This window comes from Berghia stephanieae, chromosome 2 (genome assembly GCF_034508935.2).
Source record: "Berghia stephanieae isolate SIO BIC M18660-M18661 chromosome 2, UCSD_Bste_1.3, whole genome shotgun sequence".
NCBI lineage: Eukaryota > Metazoa > Mollusca > Gastropoda > Nudibranchia > Aeolidiidae > Berghia > Berghia stephanieae.
This window is the reverse complement of record NC_088361.1, coordinates 68,847,210-68,869,991: the sequence shown is the minus strand read 5'-3', so window position 1 is coordinate 68,869,991 and position 22,782 is coordinate 68,847,210. Positions and strand designations below refer to the sequence as shown.

Here is a 22,782-nt window from a genome sequence, read left to right as displayed (position 1 = left end):
TGTTTTGTTTTTAAGGGTTTTACGGCGCTTGCAACAAATTTAGGTCATTTCAGCGCCAGTAAAAGGAAGAAGATGGGATTTTCAAAAGTCTTGGATTAAAGCAATTAAACAAAGCGCCCAAGAAAAAGTAAGACAAAGGAGTATTGGTTCGAATAGGGAACAGAAGAAGATTCCAAGAGCACACTTGGTTTGAGATTACCTAAAAGTCTCCTTCAGACACTAGCCCAGGATTCTAATAAAAGTAATTCACTCGATGTTTACAAGATATGTTTAAAAGCAAAAACTATATCAAAATTCAAATGTAACAAAAAAAGATGGTTTAAAAGGGAAACATATTATTACCTCCGGAAGCAAACGCTAACATTTGCCATTCTCAACAAAGGTCTCCGGCAAGGGCCAGGACAAAACCAAGTCATCCCATTCCATGACAAAGACTAGAAAAAAAGATATAAGGGGATAGAAGCCACAGCAAGGGACCTCTTGTCCTCCAAGGTAAGTAGTAGAGATCTGTAGAAATCAAAAGGGTCTCTTTTTTAGAACAATAAAGCAACACGTCTGTTTATTTTAGAGATGTCATAACGCATGCGTCACTTTTATGTCATTTTAGAAGCAATGAAAGGAGCATGGTAAGTGAAGACAGAAGAGTTAGATCTAACAAATAATCACTAAAAAATAAGACAACTGGCAGAGATCCATCCGAAATAAAACATGAATCCCAGAGCAATCCAACTTTGTGTCTAGTCCAAAGTGTACTTATTGGCAGGTCTGATAACAAAGTGTTAAGCTCATTGCTGTAATGGAAATACTCACAAACCAGCGGAAAATATTTTTTTAAATTCTCTTTATTCACCCCCAAGAGGAAATGTGACCTTAAGGTTTAATTCTGGGGGAGACTGGAATAACTCGGGCGGTAGTCGACTTACTAAACGTCACCCAGCGACACCGGTAGTCGAACTCAATATTTTTCGGGTATGAAGAAAGGACCATACCGCGGAGCCACTTTCGTTACAACAATGTTAAGCCACGCCCATAATTGTGTTTGGCTATGAAACCAGTAAATGTGTGCATCTAGATCAATCTCAAATCACTTAAAACGGCCCAAAGTGATCCGGTCATCGGATCTTAATTAAATGGGGTATACTCAAATATTTGCATAATGAATGTTATAGAAAGCTCTTCATAACAATTGCATAGGGAGAGATGGTTCACAAAAACATCTAGTGCAAAAGTAACAATTTGTTGGATATTTCCACATGATGCAAATGAATCCAAGCAAGGCTCAAGCGAGACCATTGTCACAATTCAAATTCGACTGGCATTATCGATCATTACGCTGACAGCAGCGATGTGTTAATCAGGTTGACCACGCAATCATACTTTCAAATGTTTACCAATCAAATGTCAAAAAAATAACAGTACATATCAGAGAGATGATTTACAAGGGAGAAAATATTTCCCAAAATAAATATACATTCGACTGTTCCCTTCCCAGCCAAGGACTCCGTCCAGGATCAGGACAAAACTATGTAATCTCATTCCAAGACAAAGACCTAAAGCAATTGGAAAACAGATACAGGGGGTAGAAGACACAGCAAGTAGGTCCTTGCCCACTGTGAGAGGTCGGGAAGCCCACCCAGTAAATTAATCTTAAATATTAGGGCGATTCTATGAGTGTAGAAGCTGACTACCTATGTAAAGAGCTCGTGTGTTTTGGAGAATTATCACTTTTTTTTCTTAAAATTTAACCACCATAAATACCACATAACAACCATATTGCCCTGTTTGTTGTTGCTTTTGTTTTTAAGGATTTTGTGGCACAAGCGACATATTTAGGTCATTTCAGCGCCAGTGAAAAGGAAGAAAATGGGAAAGTTAAAATAACAGTTACAGATTCACAATTGAAAGCATATAAGAAACAACAAAACAAAAGGAAATAGTCCATACAGGGTAACAGATATATATTCCAATATGACACTGGTGTTTGAATTGACAGTTGGAGATCACCTAAAAGTCTCGTCCCTACACAAGCAAAGATGTTCACTAAGAGGAATACACTCAAATATTTACAAACCATTATATATTTAAAATTTTAAAATGTAGGTACATAACAGAAAGATGATTTACAAGGGAAATATATCCGAAACTATTGCTATTTGACTATTTCCCATCCAGTCAAGGAGTCCGGCCAGCCATTCCAAGACAAAAACAAAGCCACTCGGAAAACAGATACTGGGGGATATAAGACAGCAAGTGACCTCCTGCCAACCTTGAGAGGTTAATAGACCCCACCTAAATTTCACCATTAGGGAATACGCACGCAAAAAAAAAGAAATTTCAAATATAAGGAAAAGAAGTTGTAGTAATAGTTGACCATTGTTGAGCCCAGTAGCTCAAAACCGCCAAGCCAATGTTTTCCCACCTTACAATAAGAGCTGTAAAGCAAAAGTGATCCAGAGATGGGAGGTATAACAAGAATTTGGACACTTGAGGAACCTACCAGCCCAGGCGGCCACCTTTCTCAAAAGTAAATTCTACCAAATGTTTCAACAGCCTCTTTTACATAAAATTTAGCCGGGTCAACCAGAATGTCTCATTTTTGGACAAGGACTTAAAGTCAACGAGAAATGGGCAATTTATTTCCGTGGAAAGCCCGTCAGCAAATTCCCCTATCAAGTTTTATTTGTTTGCTCGTTTTACGGGGGTTTTGCGCTTAAAACACATTTTGGTCATTTCAGTGCCAACAAAATAAAAGGAAATTGAACAGTCTAAAATGTTTAATTTACAATTAGCACACGATAAAAATTAAGGCGAAGAAGAATGGTTTAAAAAGAGAACAGATGTGGATTCCAAGAGCACAAAGTCAGTGTATTTATTTTAGATCACATAAATGTCTCATCCAGACAGAGCACAGGATACCACTTAGAGGAATGCACTCAAATGTTTACAAATAAATATAAGTACATAACAGAGAGGTGATTTTCAAGAATAAAATGTCGGCTCACAAAAATGTAACTCCATGCGACTTTCTCTCCCAAGCCAAGGACAGCCGCCAGGGCTAGGACAAAACCAAATGATGTTATTCCAAGAGATACAGACAAGTTGAAAAACAGATGTTGGGGGATAGAAGACGCAGCAAGTAACAAAACATCCAGTATCAAGTTTAAACTAAATGAATTTTTCAATAGATCTGCTGCTAACCGCCTTCAAATTGATAAAACATTTATTCCATTCACAGTGTTAAAAGTATCATTCAAAACATTAAAATTAGATTAATTAAAATTTATACAATTATATCTCATAAGATTCTCGATCACAGAATGAAAGATTAAAACATTTTATAAAAATCGCAAAGTTTAAGCAAGATTACATTCACATGGCACTAGGAAATAGCTTATATTCCTTTTTGTTTTTTTAGATAATATTTCACAAGAGCTTAAATGCAGGACGGCTCTTCTAGTAACTTTGAAAGCAATTGTAGAATGAAATATACGAGCATCATTTAGGATATCACATAATAGGTGATGTACATTATAATGTAAAATATAATAGATATCACTGGATAAAAAGGTTTAAATCATACTAAGATAGATCTGAAAAATATTTATCACCTACTTCCTCTTTGTGGCGGTTGTTTTAGAAGATTTCTCGTCTTAAACGTGCTACTCTGAATGGTTGCGTTACAACTGTTTGATGCATGACTTTTAAGCGATGAATTTGATCGAAAATGATGAATATTCGCTTTCGTATAGCATTCTGTCTGCTCAATATCAGAGTTGTTGTCAAGGCGCTTTTGAAAGTAAATAGAACCTTTTAAATTCGGTTTGGGTTGAATGGGACAAGAATTGTGATGCAAGTTGATTGAATTCCTATTAATGAGCCCTGGGACCTTCGTGTGAGAATTTAGTAAAGATGACGACCTCTGGTGTGGAGGGATGTAAATAGCAGCTGTTGGTTTAGTTCGGCTGTTTGTGTTCATTTTATCTAGCTTCTTGTCAATGTCAACAACTTCATCTCTTAACATTTTCAATATTTCATAGGTATCTTCTTGCCAATTATCAATCAGTTTTTCTAGATTTTCATTAATCTTATTTGTATAAGTTTTCTTTTTCTCTTGCAAAGACTCGTATTCTTCCACATCAATTATTACTCGTGACTTGAGCTCTCTAGTTTTACGTGGCATGTTTCTTTCTTCGCTCGGACTATCACGATTGCCTCTTTGCCCAAAAGAGCTTTTGTCTTCCTTTGCTGTCTTTGAATTTATTAACAAATCTTTAGTGACTTGGAACTTGTTATTTTCAATAGAATCGCCATTCAATACATCCATAGTCTGCTTTTTTCTATCGTCAGAGTTTTCTTGGGACTTCTTTTCAGACCTTCTCCTGTATGAGCTATAGCATTTTTGAATTGACTGCGCTTTACCCCCATCGTGCGATGCCAACGACTTTTGGGAATTTAAAGAATTGTCCAATTTCCTTCTAAACATTTTATTAACATTACTTGAAGTTTGAGATTTGTGTCTTTGAGAAAATAACACAGCATTAGACTGCTGTTTGGATGGAACTTGGCGTTTATTAATGTCTTGATTTGTTTTAATTTGAGACATTTCAGAATATTGAATATTTTCAGATGAATCATCATCATGCTGGTTAAGTTGTATCAAATGAGAAAGTCCACGAACAATTTCTCTTTTGGGGGAACCGGTTTCGCGGTCGTTCTGATATGAGTTTGCATGATTGTCTGACATGACTTTGAAGTTGTTTGGCTGATATTTTCCATCATACGTTGCTCCTTCAAATAATAGTTTCCTTTCGTATTTTTCTTTATTTGTGAAGGATTTACTATAACTCACGTGACGAGAGGTGTTATTTATGTGAATTTGTGAAAATGGGGGAGACATTGAGTTTGGTAACATGATATAGGTATATGCATTATATATTTCTTGAGCTTTAAAGTGCAAAACTGCATCGTTTGAATTAAACAAACCAATGTCCATCCCACAATCAATAGAGTGCAGTATGCATGTTTGAAGGTCTTCTATTGTTAGTGCTTTTTTACGGTCTTCTGAATGTTGATAAGACCAAAGGTCAAATTTGGGAAATGCTCCCAGATTAGGTTGGCCATCAAATGTCCAATCCTCAAATAACTGTTTAATGTGCCAACATTTCTCTTTTTGTCCTACTTTATTATTTTGATTAATAGTTTCATCAACAAAGTGCGTTTCTTCCATCAGTGGGACTGCTTGATTGTCTCCTACTGTATTCGACGAAGTAACATTTCCAATGTTCGTTGATCCCTCAAATAGCTCCTTTATTCGCAATCTGTCATCTTGAGTCATTTGGCTATAGTTTGTGGGATTGGGTTTTAATGGGGACTTTTCTAGAATCATAGATTTGGGCTCGAGTGGGCTGAGATTGAAGTATTTGTTATTGTTTTTACATTTACATTTTACCGAGCCTTTTGAAGTTTCTTCATTTTCAGTGAAATTGCATTGGTTATTTTGAAAATCATTTTTACTTTTAATATCCGAGTCCTTTAATGTGCATTTTATTTCCTCGGACAATCCACCAAAAAGCTTTTGACTGCTTAAAGAACTTTCATTATTTGCTGGTTCAAAATGAGTGCTTCTTGTGATTCCATCCAAAGTTTCAAAATTGTCATCACTATGGGTTAGGCAATTTTTCGGCATATTGTGGACTACTGTTAACGACATTGGTTTTTCTTGTGCTTGCAAAGCAAGCATGTTGCATTCTGTGGGAAGTTCCTGTCTATTTTCATCTTTTTGTACAGACTCAATATCTCCCATATCCGAGTATGTAACTGCATTACATTCAAAAGTATTATTACCTTTGAGATTGTGGTCCACAAATAGGTCCTTTGACATGTTAGGTAATTCAGTCACAAGCCTCTTATTATTTGAAGAACCAGTTTGGTTTTTTGATGGACATTGTTGTATATCATCGATAATTCTTTTAATTTCAAGCGAATTCTCATCATTGTATTTCATCAAACTTTGTCTTACTGTTTTCGAGCTCTGTCCGTCAATTGGGTCAAATATACTTTCATTTTCGTGTTCACATAATTGTTCAAAATCAAAGATCTCCTCGCATTTATTAATCATCTTTCCAGTCAAAGGGTTGTTTTCTCCTTCAATGTAAAGATCATCCGAGATCAGTGTAAATTTACTGGACGAATGCAATTCACTTCCGTTGCTTTCCATTGAAACTGTTTGCTGGGACACCTTTTTTCCATCACTAGTGTTGGAAGTATTTTGGTGATCACTTTCAGAGCTACATGAAGCTGAACCTACAGTGATGTTAGTAGACTTAAGGGCAGTGCAGTGCTGATTTTCACTTGACTTTGAATTATTAGAAGGATCTTTATCACTTCCAGACGAACTTCTTCTCCTACGCAACGACTCCGGTTTGCAAAACCTGTCGGATATCTTCGACCGAGGTTTCTTTGTTTTTACTTCCGGGGATAATATTTTGTTTGTTTCTAGTTCATTTTCTATTTTGATATTGCTTCCTTGCAATGTAATTTTCACCGATGTTGCGCTATCGTCTTTTCTATTCTGAACCTCCAGTGATGACAACCGTTCTTGAGGGTTTTTTAACAAAGTATTTTGGTATTTTAAAGAAATTGTTCCAGCTTGTTCAATATCGATGCCTGTTTCATCAAGTCTAACACATTTAAATCCAGACACTAACGTATCCTTGTACTCCTTATTTAGTAAATCATCTCTTATAGTTTCAACTTGTTGCCCTGTTTTTGTAACAGGATGATCTTTGTATACTAATATGTTTCCTTCTTGAACAATTTCAGTTTGACAACGCATGAGGTTTACACCCTCTGGTAACTCATGTTGACTTATGGGTCTTTCTGTGCCGTCTTCGCAAGCTTTTGTGTCTTTAAAATTGCATTCCGTTGTTTCAAGAGTCAATAATGTGTGTTCACTGACCATCTTTCCTGGTTGATCCCTATTTGTCATAATAGCTCCTGCATCGATTATTGTGCTTTGATGGACGAGTGGTTCTGATCCGTCTCGGGCTGTATGTTTAAGAATAATTGATTGCGCGTCTGAATGAGTAGTAGCCTTGAAACTTGATGGCCCCGATGCGTCAGATATTTCAGTGCCCTTGATGTCGGTCACGAATACTTCCCTAAAGTCCTCTTCGTTTGAAGAAGGGAGGCATTTAACTTGGTCATTCTGCACTTTTGCTTCTTGAAAGTTTTGGTTAGTGGAGAAGTTAACTTCGGATTCTTTACTTTGGTTATTGTGCTTTTCTGTATCGTCTCCTATACGTTTATTTTCAAAAGAAGTTTTTGAGTCCTCGGAATCACACTTACTGTTGTCTTGAACTACTTGCCTTTTATCTTTAGTTTCCGTCTTATTATCTATCATTTCAATTTGCTCAATGTCTGAAACTGAAGTAACGGGTGGAAAACAATCTATTTGATCATACTTTGCTGCTTCTATAGCATTACAAAGAATAGTCGACTCTTTGTTAACATTTTTACTTCGACGACTAGAGAAGCCAACTTCATTCTGTGCTTTCCTTTCCTTACTGTTTTCCTCAGAGCATTCGTAATCTGTTACAGCCGTTTTATTGACGCTTCTTCCACTTGGCTTATTATGCGAGGCCGATTCGTCTATTGAAGAAGTTAGTTGTTTAGTTTGAGAAAAGTGCTCTGCTTGTTCACCCGAGGTAATTTGTATTGAGTCTGCTTTTACATCAGGTAACATTTGAAATTGATAATTCAAAGTCGGAATGTCCTCGATATTTTCAACTTTGACACTTTGTTTATGATGTCCTGTTTGACAAGCCGTAAGACTGCATTCTCTGTGAGTGTCATGTGACAAAGGCTCTGTTGACCTCTTTCCACATGCTATTTTCTTCGATTCAGTTCCACCAGTAATTCGTCCTCCCAAATAAAACCGACATGAGGATCGTTTTCTTGCCTTTTCTGTGCGACAAGTTTGTGATTGTGCGGCTTGATTACCTTTGTGACCAATGTCACTCTTTGTTTCAGTTACCCCGATATCAGATATTGACGTTTTCTGAGATATTTCATTGTGGATGTTAAGTTGCGAATTGCTTTCAACAATATGGTTCTCCTCATAAAGAGTTTTAGTGTCACCAAGACTACATCTCTCTCCGACAAGTGGCTTTTCAGTTTTGAAATTGTCTGATTGTATTTTCTGGTGTATCCTTTTATAAGGGTCTTCATGTTGATCTTTTTCTTCCAATATTTTTATCTCATTGACTGAATTAGAAAGTGAGCAAATCAACGTGTCTTGTGTTTCAGATAAAGATATGGGTATTTTTTCAATCGAAGATCTGAGAGTTTTCTGAGGCACATCAATGTAAACTTTGTTTTCTTTCTTTTGTGTAGCCTCATTATCCAAAATACTTGTGATGTTTATGTCGACATGTTGATGAACATTTCTGCTCTCAAATTTTGGCCTACATTTAATTTCTTCACCCTTTTCCTGTCCCGTCTTCATGTATTTACTAATACCTTTATGAAGTAAACTCTGAGACATCTCTTTGAGAGTTGTTCTTGAGACCGCATCCGCAATCTTATCTAGCTCAAAATCCAAAGCTCTATCCATTTTTATTTCACTTGAATTCGAGGGAAATTCTTTTTGTTTTGGCGAGCAATCATCATTTTCATTTGCAAACAAAAACGTTAAATTTTCTCTTGTTGTTTCGTTCCTTTCAGGCAATTCCATTGTTACCATCGTTTCTGATTGTCCTTTCTTAAAGAAAAATGAGCTAGTCTCCGGAGAGGGACCATCTGTGGAGCCTTCGAATGTGTCGACCCAAATTGGAGCTGTGAGAGAAGTAAATTCATGCGTCTTTGAGCACCGTTCTTGTGACTCATTTTCTTCACCGCTACCTTTTTCGTTTCCTCTCTCTTTAGAAATTTTGACAGATGTCGATTGACATTCATTTTCTGGTGCTTCTTTTATTGGCTGTTGAGCAAGATTTTTTGAGTTGGTACACGCGGACAAATACTGAGACTCGCTCTTATTTTGTTCAACAGGATGGTCGCAATCTTTATCCTCTTTGAATGACGTATCTGCCACATTACTATTCAATAAATCAAAATAGACATTCCTTTCAATACCGGTCGAGTCAGCTTCTCCTGTCACGTTGGTTTCGACATCATCCTCAACTGCGGAAATTAAATAGAAAATGAATACTGTTAAAGATAAAAAATATTTATATATTATATTGAAAATCGTTGTACATTAGTCTGGATTATATGTTGTGTTTTCACTTTTTTCACCCTTTTAGTTTATTCATTTTCTTTTTATTATAATTATTCTTGGTTTCTATATTATTTTCTATTCATAGATTTCTTTTTATTGAATTTTGAACGTATTTTTTCTGTAAAGTTTGTTTTGCGAGTGGGAGGCGCTAAGTCAGTAAGTGAATTATTACGAATAGATTTGTTTCGCGTCTGAATGAACTATCCCAGATGCGCTAAAGAAAATTTAAGTAGTTTCATTCCAAAGCAAGGACGAGCAACAAAACGGCGGAATTTTGGAGGAGTTGTTGACGACCCCCTCAACCTCCCCCCCCCCCCCCCAAAAAAAAAAAACCACACACACACACACACACACACACACACACACACACACACACACACACACACTGGTCCACAATGGGAGGTCGACGGCCAACGGCTTGGTCTATTTTTGATTTTAAAATGTTATCTTGCTACAGGGTTGCTAGGTATTGTTTACAAAATTGTATTTCCCATGTCTACATTTTTAGAAAAGTCTATTAGTTTCATAATGTTAGTATTGATTATTTTTCTCCCTCCCCCTGTAGTACATTTTGAACTACCTGTCCTTCCTGGACCGAGGAAAAACCCAAACGCCCAAGGGTTTCTGTCCATTGGTAAGTCACGGAAAGTGCTTACTGACATTAGTCTTTCACCTTTTTATGCGACTCATCGCCTCAAACTGGTATTATGTTGGGATGGATAGGACATGAGAAAATGATTTTAAAATAAAATATGAAATCTTACCATAGTCAGATTTAGAAACTAAATACATTGCCATCAATAATACCCATAAAATAAAGCCAACCTTTTTGTTTGCTTTCTCTTCGACACTGTAAATTTGATTTTTCGCATTGCGCATTTAAGTCATCCTGAAATAATACCGTTTTGAGACGGTTGGTCACTTATGTGCTATTGTTTCAGATTGTGTCCTGCTTTTCAATTCCTTTTCTTTATTTCCTCATTAGAGTAAAGGAACAATTACCAAATTATGTCATGAAAATGAGCAATGAACATTTGTTTACAACTTAAAACATTTGTATGGTGCAATATCCACTGAACATGGTCAAGGCGCTTTACAAGGGGCCCCTTGCCAACAGCAACACTTAACATCTAGGTCGTGGCATGATGTCTGTTATGCAATTTTACAATATTTTTCTGACAGAGACAATGCTGTTAACGGTCAGGTACTCATTTTACACCCGGGTTCGGTGAAAGAATATGAGTAGTAAAGAGTCGTTTCCAAAGACTCGACTATGCGCCGCTCAGAGCGGGACTCGAACCCAGGACCCTCCGATCCGAAGGCGAGTGCTATACCACAAAACCACATAGCCCTACAAATTAACTCTCCTTACCAGCTATTTTCAGGATTTTCCCCAAAACGTCACACTCAACTAACACAAAAATATATTTTTACCACTCTGACATAATAGCAGTAAAGTTCTTGCGATAGACTACATAATTTCTTTAGCAAAACATGCTCTAAAACACAATATTCATTTTCTTTAAATTTGATGATGTACAAGAGAAATTTGAATAAGAAAAAGGTCGATTGTATCGTAATGAATGTGACGATTTTCCTGTAGTTGGTAGGGAAAGGGTTAAGAGTTTATTATTGATTCGTTTCAATCAGGGAGACCTATCTAAATTTAGTTTGAATAACTAACAAAAAAGCAATGTTATAAGTAATAGACAATACATTTTCGAATAACTATACACAATTTCTTATCGCATAAATTCTTCTATAAGTTAGAAAGGAGTTCTGTTTTAGTGCAAGTTAAAATATGTGCATATTCCAATTCGAAATGATATTCCTTTACAGATAAAATAAAGTCATTGAAAGTCGATGTTATGGTTTTACTGACTGATGAATCGCAATCTTTGAGGTTTCAAATGCTTCAAAACATTTCGACCAGATTATCAGATAAAATGGGGTGTGACATTGTGTGTGAATCATAATCAAACCTATTTTAATTCACTCTTAAAATGTAAAAACTCGTCAAATCTTTGTCTCGGATTCAATATATAAGTAGAGGAATAAAGTCCAGCAGAGCCTCATACCACATTATTTGATTTTTATTAAAGTCTTTGAAAATAAAATACCCCGTTTTATTTACCATCAAACTTACAGGGATCTCCGTGGCAAAGGGTCAATAGGTCATTTGCTTTAAATGGACCAATCACATCGATCTGTCGCTTCAACACGAGAGTTGGAGTGTCGGCATCTTCTCTCCATACATGGATCTGTTTTTTTTTAAAAATATTTGTGAGATTTGATTTCACGCCATTTTCTAAGTCAACGTAAGTGCTTTAACTGGTTATCACAAAAGTTAAAACGACACAATAAATAAGTGAGACAAGAGAAAACTAGTTCAAACAGGAAACAAATAAATTTCAAGAGCAATCTCTCCATGTGTATCTAACTGGGGCCAGCCTAAGATTTTCAATCTAATATAAGTTAGTCCAATTATTTGTTCAAGATGAATACGTGAAAGTTCGGAAAAAGAATTTTAAAAGGGTTTAACTTTTGAACCAAAAATGTTTTTCTATTTGTATAATATAGGAAAATATTATATTTTTATTGTTCCGAAATTTTAGCGCCGCAATATTAAACACTTGATTTCAGACGACTCCAATCACTTATGGTCAAAGCTGGAGCTCACAACTCACGACTTTTCAACGTTTATCTTTTGTCTGTATCTCTTGAAAAGTGAATGAGATACTAAATAAAGAAACATCTTCCACATATCAAAGGTTGTTGCTACAGTCCATTTAAACGGTATACATAAATATTGCGATGGCTAAAATTATTTAGACCGATGATTTACACAAAACGTCTCACACAAAAAGATGCACACGCTTCGCTGTCTCTTCCAGCAAGTTTCAAACAGAGCCCGAACAAATCCAGATGTCCATTTTCATTGTATGATAATAATAATAATAATAATAATAATAATAATAATAATAATAATAATAATAATAATAATAATAATAATAATAATAATAATAATAATAATAATAATAATAATAATAATAATAAAAGAAGAAGAAGAAGAAGACGACGACGAAGAAGACGACGACGACGACGACGACGACGAAGACGACGACGACGACGACGAAGACGACGAAGAAGAAGACGACGACGAAGAAGAACAAGAAGAAGAAGAATACTTTCCACCGAAAGTGCTCGGAAGCGCTTATACATATATGCATATGCGATCATATATATCATTCAATTAAATCAATTAAATCACTCACAGAAAACTGTAAGGAAGTCGGTACTCTGTCTTCAAAGAGGCTTTAAAGGAGGACAGAGAATTACGATGTTCTGTGTCTCCTGAAACGCTTGGTGAAAAATTCGAACTGTTCAAGTACAGGGAAGTAGATGGGCGGGGAAAGAGATTAGGGTTGTAGATAGAAGAGATGTATCCATCTGTGCACCCTCTTTAAAATTAAATAAAACAAACTCAATCAGCAACATACCAACAGAAGATAGAGGACTCTGAGATCTGTGGATTCTTCTTCCAAGTCAATAGATGAAGGAAGGATCTTAGGCACGCGGAAATCAAACGTCATCGTGTATCCTCGTTGGGTTGACAGCAATTCGTACCGGACATCCTTGTAGAAATCGACGATGACCCGCTGGAGTATAATACTTCTATACGGAAAACTTATGCGCTGAAAAAATATCATTATAAGTATTATCATCAATATTTTATCATAATCAATATCATTATCATTATCATCATCATCACCACTTTTATTATTACATACTATTATCATTATCATTATCATCACCATTGTGATTATTATTATCATTATTATCATAATTACTTTTATCCTTATTATTATCATCATTATTTTCATCGTTATCATTATTTTCATCATTATCATGATCACCATCGCCACCATCATTATCATCATCATTATCAGAATTATCATTATTACATTATAATTATCATCATCATCATCGTCATCATCATCATCATACCATCATATCATCGTCATAATATCATCATATCGTCATCATACCATCATATCGTCATCTTTATTATCATCATTATCATCACTATCATCAATATCATCGATATCATCGATATCATCGATATCATCATCATTATCATCATCATCATTATTATTATTATTATTATTATTATTATTATTATCATCATTATTATCATTATCATCATCATCATCATCATCTTTATCATCATCTTTATCATCATCTTTATCATCATTATCATTATCATTATCATTATTATTATTATTATTATTATTATTATTATTATTATTATTATTATTATCTTACAACCAAAAATAACCGAATAGATAATACATTGCACTTCAACCCGGTAAAACCGAATTCGTGTCCCCCTCCTGGTTCAAATAGGAAACAGATGTATATTCCAAGAGACACTATCAAAGTACTTAGTTTGTGATAACCTCAAAGTCTCATCCAGACACAAGCACAGGTCATTACTAACAGGAATACACATCAAATGTTTACAAATTATATATAACATGTAAACAAAATATAATGCAGTGCATAACAGTGAGATGATTTACAAAGAAAAAAAAATCATCTTCCAAAACTAACTATACATTTGACTTTCCCTCTCAGTCAGGGTATCCGGCCAGGGCCAGGACAAAACCTAGTAATCTTATTCCAAGACAAAGACAGAAAGCAAGTTGGAAAATAGATATAGGGGGATAGAAGACACAGTAAGTACCTCCCTGCCCACTATGAGAGACAGAATTCATCTCGCCTTAGTAGTGTCATCATTTGGACAGGACACATAGGGTTATTCATAGTTATGGTAGTAATGACTATCGGGGAATCGAACTCGACTTATTCGCGTGTCAGTTCAAAGTTATATCAATTTAACCACTAGTTCCCCAGTGTACGATCTTTCCGTAACATTCTAGTAATCCAGACCCGAATGGATTCATTATCTTATACGGTGTAACCTTTGAACTACTGACGTGATATATTTACTTAACACCATTTATTCATTCTGACTTGTTAATTGGGGGTTAATATGTATTAGCCTAAAGCTAAATATAGCAGCAATGTGAATTAGTGCTCAGAGGCCACGACTTGCCAACTAGCACAGCAGTCAATAATGTTTTCTCACAGGGTTTTCAGTAGACCAGGGCTCTTGCAAGCATTTTTAACTGTCTGGGGTTTTATTTTAGAGATCTTAAGTGAGTGCGATATTTTGTCATTTCATTGCGTAATAAAACGGATAACAGTGGAGATTGTAAAAAAAACCTGGTCTGCACTTAGAAAATCACAAATAATCATGATAAAGGTTATTTTTTTTAGTTTGATTCCCTGATGCCATTACTTTCCTGGCTATTTAAATAACCCGTAGGTCCTGTCCAATTATGACAATACTAACAATTTACGGGTTTTACGGCGTCAGAAATAATGCGGGTTGGTCTCCTATAGTCAATCATCATGCATGTTGTGGATAGCAAAACGCAAGAATAAAAAAAAATACGTAAGATTAGGAAGAGCCTGATGTTTATCGCAATTGTCCAGGTGGTGACATGTTGGATCGCCGGTAGACCTCCGGACTCGGGGAGACTCATTGACATTTCACAAGGAAAACCTATATTATATCATAAAAAGGTAGGGCTGGACAAACCCAATTGGATAAGAATACAAAGCCATGTGATACAGACAAATGTTATCTGGAAAAGCGGCCTGCCTCCTATCACCACCCACCAAGACCCCCACCAACACTGACACCTATACTATTAGACAATTCATTGACTAAAAACGCACCTTACGACAACTCACCAATAACAAATTCCAATTATTTCCAGAACGACCACAAAAACAGTAAACAACAGTAAGAAAAACAACACAACTGTAATCGGTGAACGGATATCACGAAACCGTCACTTTGTTCGACTTCCTCACGCATTAATTAACGTCTCCATTTCGACTCACAAACGGGAAACCAATCAGAAACAATAAATGACACACCTAACAACAAAAACAATCAACGTGTTGCTAATCTCAACACTCAATCATGCCAAAATAAGACTGAGGAGATAGCTGATCTTGGGAAAAAAACAATACACATTGCATAGCTAAAGAATAAAGAAAAGAAAGAAAATCTCATCCTCACAATTTTTGAATATGCCATCTGAATATAAATAGTCTACGAAACAAATTCGACGAAAGTCAACCATTATTTTGGGATAATCTGGTGGACATGCTTATAATTTACGAAACTAAAATTGATTCAACTTTTCTAGACTCATTGTTTGCAGTTGGGGGCTTCAGATTTGAACGTCACGATAGAAACAGCAAAGGTGAGGAATAGCAACATGGATAAGATCTGACATTGCAACCAGAAGAAGACCGGATATAGAATCACACAACATAGAGGGCATCGTCCATGAAATAAATCTAGGCGACGCTAAATGGATTATATATTCGATCTACAGACCACCATCAACAAAGGCCGAGTTATTCTACAAACAAGTCAGTCCCATGATAGACAAAGGAGTCAAACATAGTGACAATCTGTTGATAGTTGGCGACCTAAATTACGATATGATCTGTGAAAACAAATCAGAAACTATGTGATATATGTGACGTTTTTAACTTGGAAAATATTGCATGTAAACCAACATGTTTTAAAAAGAACTGCAAACCGTCTTTAATTGATGTTATGCTCACCAAAAAACCCTACTTATTTTCTAAACCTCTAAATTTTTCAACAGGCGTCAGTGACTGTCACAATATGATTTCAGCTTATATTAAACATAATGTTCCACAAATTAAGAAAAACAAATATGTTATAGAAGCTTTAGGACCTTTTGCGAGAAAAGTTATCAGCATTCTATTTTAACCAAAACCAGTACTTCAGAAAACGACGTAAATACTGAATATGGAGAATTTATCGATAGAGTTATTTTAATCTCAAATAAACATGCCCCTTTCAAAACTAGATACCCATTAAGGAAGCCAGTACCATATATGAACAGTGAATTAAGAAAAGCTATATATAGAACCAGAATCCTTCATAACAAATACTTGAAAGAAAAAAACAAAAATATCATGGGAAAGTTATAAAGAAAAAGAAATTATGTGGTAAAATTAAAAAAGAAGTTCAATTAAACGTTACTTCTTAGAAGGTACACCGGAGGACAGAAGTCAAAAGATTTCTGGCCAACGGTCAAACCATTCTTATCGAAGAAGCACAACAAAGATCAACAAAGGATTGTACTTCAAGATGGTGATAAGATATTGAATAATGTTGGTGATATCTTTAAAAATTTTAACTCTTTCTTTGTAAATGTTGCAAATGACATTGGTAATGACGTTTTTGATCAGAAAACTCACCCAAGCATCAAATCCATCAAAGAAAACTTACCTGACCTTCCGAAATTTGAATTCAAAGAAACTGATTCACACACTGTCCAGAAAGTTATCAACAATATCAATGAAGAAAGCAACTGGTTTTGACAATTTTCCGGCCAGACTTCTTAAAGCTGGCTCCCCCGTGCTAGCTGAACCAATAACGAATCTAATTTACAAATTAATTTCTTTTGGTGTGTTTCCTGATCAATTGAACTTAACACAAGTCACGCCTTTATATAAAAAACAAGATCCTCTAAATGTGAAAAACTATCGTCCTGTTAGAATTCTACCTGTTGTTTCCAAAGTATTTGAAAAAATTATATTTCAGCAATTATCCATATATTTCGATGACATTTTTAATGACTACTTGTGTGCTTTTCGTTAAGGCCATGGTTGCCAAACAGATTAATTGAAGATTGGAAAGAGGCATTAGACAATAACAAATATGTCGCTGCAATCCTCATGGACCTTTTGACTGCTTGCCTCACAACATTCTTATTGCAAAACTAGCTGCCTATGAGCTAGAACAAAAAACTCTTTAATTGAAAATTACTTGAGCAGAAGAAAACAACAAATAAAATTAGAGGATGTTGTGGGCGAGTGGGCAGGCATTAAAAAAAGGCGTTCCACAGGGATCAATTCTTGGACCATTACTTTTTAACATTTTTATAAATGGTATATTTTACTTTATCAGAGAGGGAAAATTATATAATTATGCTGACGATAATACCCTGTCATATGTTCATTCAAATTTCGATATGATTTTAAAAACTGTTGAAAATGAAAGCGAAATTCTTATCAAGTGGTTTGAAATAAATTGTATGCAAGCAAACCCGGACAAATTCCAGGCAATGGCAATAGGTACAAAAACACACACAAAGAAGCCCACGTTCAATATTGGAACTGCAAGTATTGCATGTGAAGAAGTAAAATTACTAGGGATCGACATAGACTACCAACTAAAATTTGATTTACACATTAAAACCATCTGCCGTAAAGCTTCTCATCAATTAAATGTCTTAAAAAGGCTTGGAAAATACCTTTCAAAATTGAACAAGTTAATATTTCACACTTTTGTATTGTCAAATTTCAATTTCTGTCCACTAGCTGGGCATTTCTGTTCTAAAACTAAGTGTGATAAACTTGAAAAGATACAAAAAAAGAGCACTGCGTTTTATTTATGAAGATGACAAAAAATCCTACGACCAATTACTTTCAATGGCCCTCCCTACAAATTAGACGAATGAGAACAATTGCTTTGGAAACGTTTAAAATTTTATACAAAATTGCTCCTCCTTGTCTATCTGATATGGTCATTTTGAAAAATAACAATTTTAGATATTCAAACCTTGATATTCCAAGAGTCAGAACAACGTCTTATGGCAAAATATCTTTCAGATATTCTGTTTCTGTGCTTTGGAATGAACTTCCCGAGCACATCAGGAAAATTTCAAATTTTAATGTTTTCATATCCTCTCATGGAATGGCCAGCCATGCAAATGTAATAATCGTATATATATATATATATATATATATATATATATATATATATATATATATATATATATATATATATATATATATATATATATATATATATATAATATTATGTTACTTTTCTTTGTGCGTCATGATTAGAATTTGTTTTTAAGCGAAAATGTATTACTATGTATTTTTATGCACTATGTGTTAAAACCTATGTAGGTCAAAGGCTTCTATAACATTATCTATGAAACATTTTTAAATACCGACAATAAATACATATTTGAATTGAATTGAAGCAGACATAAAAAGGTGGACCTGACCTCCGGGGAATTTTATCCAACTCGCATGGGTGTTTTGCCCAAGGGTATCGATGATTTTCGCTGACTTTTTGTTTGTTTAAGGGTTTTACGGCGCTTGCAACACGTTTAGGTCTCATCAGCGCCAGCAAAAAGAAAATGGAATTGTAAAAAGTTCTATAATTACAGTTAAAGCTCCAAAGAAAAAGTAAGACAAAGGGTAACTTGTTCAAATAGACAACACGTGTGTAGATTCCAAGAGTATACTATCAGTGTACTTAGTTTGAGATCACCTAATTGTCTCATCTTGACAAAAGCACAGGTTTCCACTAAGAGGAACACACTCAAATGTTTACAAGAATAATAACATAACAGAGAGACGATTTACAAAACAAAAAATATTTCCCAAAACTTTAACTATACATTTGACTGCTTCCCTCACAGCCAGGGTCCGGCCAGGGCCAGGACAAAACCAAGTAATCTCATTCCAAGACAAAGACAGAATGCATGTTGGAAAACAGGTATAGGGGTATTGAAGACGGTAAGTGCCTCCACTTAACTGGAAAGGAAAACCGCCCAGATTTTCTCTGGTTTAGTGCATAATTGGGTCAAGTTTTAGATTATGGTTAAAGTATTTAAGATTTATCAGAGGCTTGTTCAGATGGTAGCATGTTATGCAATAGCAATACTTGATGGTTTTTAACCTTCAAATTGTTAGGATTGCAGAGGTTTGGGGTTTTGTTTTTAACAAAATCAAAGTAAAAACATCCTTATATTATTCATTACTTTTCTACTCTTAATGGTCGCTCTATAAACCGATTTTTAATATATATCTGAAAAGATGTTTATGAATGCCAAGACAATGAAACAAGAAAAATATAAGAAAAATAACCAGCTTGCCTCGACTTATAATCGAACTTCAGACCATTACTCCAGAGGTTACTGGATAGCTGGGCTGATTTAATGCTCAGATTCTTCAGAAGAGTACGCGTTTTTGCAGTGAACCCTCGAGTGCATCATAATAAACTAACGAACACGATAAGTCAGGGACGAAGATAGCGTATGCTCCATTATGCTTCATTTTGAAAATACCGAAGTTAAAAATCAGGGAGCAGGCACGTGTGTTTTATTAAAAAAAAATGAAAAGTTAGCTGTCATCTGAGGGAGAGGAGGAAGAAGAAAACGAAGAGAGGAAATGTGAGGCGGGGAGGAGTCGTGGGAGGTGAGGAAGGAGCTGGAAAGGGAAGGGAATGAGGAGGTAAGGGAGAAGGGGAGATTTATAAAAGAAAAAAAAACAAAGGGAAACAACTCCAATATTTAAAAATTTTAAAAGTGCAATTCCTTCACAAGTTGCTATGATTTATTTCTTACCTGTACCAATACGGGGAATATTTTCATATGCATGCCGATTTTGTTCAACATTTCACGAGCCTTTATAATAACGCTGAAAGACCCATTCATACATAAAATGGCCGGCTTGTTTATTTCCACTTCAAATGTTATACAGCTTGAGCCGTCAGGGAAAGAAAGCTCCGTCTCTATGACAACTGGCTGAAAAGGGGGAAAGGCATTTACATTTTAAGTATTGCAGGGCCAAGCCTTCGTGAAATGTGGGGAAATGGTTAATATTAAAAATAAAGCAATTCTTTCCATATATAACAAATGCTAAAAGAAGGATTGACAGTGAGATATACAATTTTGATTGTGTGTGCAGGAAAAAAATGTGTCCCAAATATAATTTCCTCATGGCAAAAGATCTCTGCCGTGCAGCACTTATTATAGGATTACAATTAAAGCACCCAAGAATAAAAATAAGGTAATGGGGAAATAGTTCAAATAGGGTACAAAATGTAGATTCAAAGAGAATCCCATCAATGAACTTCGCTTGAGATCACCTTAAAGTCTCATCCAGACTAAGAAGAATGTACTCAAATATTTAAAAGATAAGTTAAAAAGGAAAAATATAACTAACATTAAATAACAGAGATGATTCACAAGGAAAAAATATAATCTCCCAAAACTGACACTATACGTTTTACTGTTTCCTTCTCAGTCAAGAACTACGACAAGGGCTAGGATAAAACCAAGTAATCCCATTCCAAGACAAAGACATAACTCAGAAAACATAGATAACGCTAACCAGCACGCAAGTCCGAATCCAGCCCATAATCTTTCCAATTTTTATCTAATTTTAACCATTAATTTAAGTGCTTACCGTTCCTATCATTTTCATAAGTCCAATATTTTATGATTTTGTTTAGTATGGAACTTGAAATCTACATTTAACAAGCAACTGTAGTTACGTTAGCAAAGACTCTTACTTTCTGCAATAAAATATTCATACTCTGTATGGGCAGGACATGAAAAGAAGTTAAGTTTGCCAAAATCTTGGGAGACCTGAAAAGAGAAAAGAAAAATTCACATGCACATGCTTATTTTTCTTTGAGAAACATTTAAGGATCGGGGCGTAATTTTTCCTTTGCAAATCAATGATCGAGATTCATAAATATAATGTTTGAAAAGGTATAATGTGCCGGACAGTGCAGGCAGAGATTTTTTGTCATTGTATATGTCTATTTGATACGGAGTTCTGATCTTCGATCTCCAGGCTGATGTGTTTGGGATAATCTATTGTTTTGGGTTTGTTTTTGTTTTTTGTTGTTTTATTTTTGTTTTTTTTTGTTTGTTTATGTTTTAGGTGGGGAGGGGGGGGGGGGGGATTGCTTTGGTTTTAGTATTGCTTTGTCTTTTGTTGTTTGTTTTGTTTTTTTTTTTTTTTGTTTTTTTTTTTGTTCGTTTTGTTGTTGGTTTTTGTTGTTTTGTTTTGTTCTGTTTTTGTTTGTTTGTTTTTTTTTGTTTTTTTTTTTTTGTTTTTTTGTTTTGTTGTTTTGTTGTTTTTGTGGGGTTTTTCTGCCTGCTCTGTTTGGAACTATATTGTACAACCTTTTTAAAACACATATTTCATTGAGCAAATTTTGTTATAGTGGACCATGAGCATTAATGCGTAGGTCGTTTGTAGAAATTTCTCCTTAGTAACTTAAACTCTCCCGGTAATTGCGATGAAACGCGCTGACCAATCAGGTGGCTCCGTAGCGCAGTGGACAAGCTGTCAGACTTTAACCTTGAAAGTACTGGGTTCGATTCATATTGTAGACATTTTTTAAAAAGTTTCCTTATTGAGAAAGACATCCTTTTTGTTTTGTTTTTCTTCTTTTCTTTTTTGTTGTTTTTCAAAAACTTTATCAAGTTTAAAAAAAGAACTTCGATTTTAATTTTCTAAAATTATTTATTTATTTGAGATCAGTATTTATGTACCATGTTTCTTTTTACCTTTGATTTTTTAAAATGATTGTCATAATTCGTTAATTTATTATCATTGTATAAACGTACATTGGTAATCACTAAGCAGCGTGCTAAACTACAATCTCAAACTATTTAAACCTTTTGGACGTATGCAGCAACATTTTCATTAATTAACCATCATCGCCAAAGGAGTTGCATAAAAACGATGCATTTTTTACACCGTCAACAGAGGTGCATAAAAACGGTGCGTTTTTGTACACCTCCAACGGACGTGCATAAAAAACGCCACCTTAATATAAACAAGTTGCCCTTTGGGGACTTTTTTAACGAAAATTAACTCGATCGAGACCCATAACTATGTGTAAATTGCCTTAAACTTAAAGGGCATAATGCCACAGTCAGCACTACCATTATCATCAATTCGGTTACTGGTCATGATTTTTTAAATGGTCTCACGGTGCTTGCGAAACATTTAGATTATTTTAGCACCAGTAAAAAGAAATATTGGGTTGTCAAAAATTGAAGACACACAAGAAAAAGAAAGACGGAAAGTTTAAATGTTAATCAGATGTAGATTCCAATAGTACACTTTCAGTGTACTTAGTTTGAGATGTTTAAGTCTAATCCAGATATAAGCACAATATTCTACAAAGAGTAATACACTCAATTGCTAACAAATCATAATATTAATATATTCAAAATAAAATATATAACAGAACATACCAGAAATGAGTTACAAGGGAAAAAGATACCATCTCTCAAAACTAACTATACATTTGACTTGACATTTGACAACAAAAAAAACCCAGCCAACCCAGTCCTTCCCATATCACTTAACTTAGGCATTAAAAGAAAAGGAGCATTGACTCGACAATCAAAACTCTGCCGCTCAACTTAAACTTAATGCATCTTCGATCATTCTTTTAGTGAGTGCCTTACGTGTCTGACGGTGAGAGTATGTCAAGATACAAATTGTACTTGATTGTCAGTCTGTCATCGTCTTCTCCGAAGCTTGTTGAACTG

At 35.0% G+C, this 22,782-nt stretch overlaps 1 protein-coding gene across 3 annotated transcripts in view; it reads right to left on the bottom strand.

The window, feature by feature from the left end:
* Positions 1–327: 327 nt before the first annotated feature.
* The window catches only part of LOC144965409 (uncharacterized), a 31,630-nt gene continuing 9,175 nt past the window's right edge, over positions 328–22,782 (bottom strand). For 2 of the 3 annotated variants that reach the window (XM_078900736.1, XM_078900737.1), the window contains 6 exons: positions 22,699–22,782; positions 20,778–20,853; positions 19,828–20,007; positions 12,778–12,972; positions 11,424–11,538; positions 2,762–9,180 (listed from right to left, as the gene is read on the bottom strand). The exon at positions 22,699–22,782 is cut by the window's right edge and continues 70 nt beyond it. In XM_078900736.1, coding sequence (XP_078756862.1) covers positions 3,605–9,180; positions 11,424–11,538; positions 12,778–12,972; positions 19,828–20,007; positions 20,778–20,853; positions 22,699–22,782 — 6,226 coding nt within the window. In that variant the 3' untranslated portion in view covers positions 2,762–3,604. Of the gene's footprint in view, positions 508–2,761; positions 9,181–11,423; positions 11,539–12,777; positions 12,973–19,827; positions 20,008–20,777; positions 20,854–22,698 lie in introns of those variants that run through there. The other variant, XM_078900735.1, reaches the window with a different exon arrangement.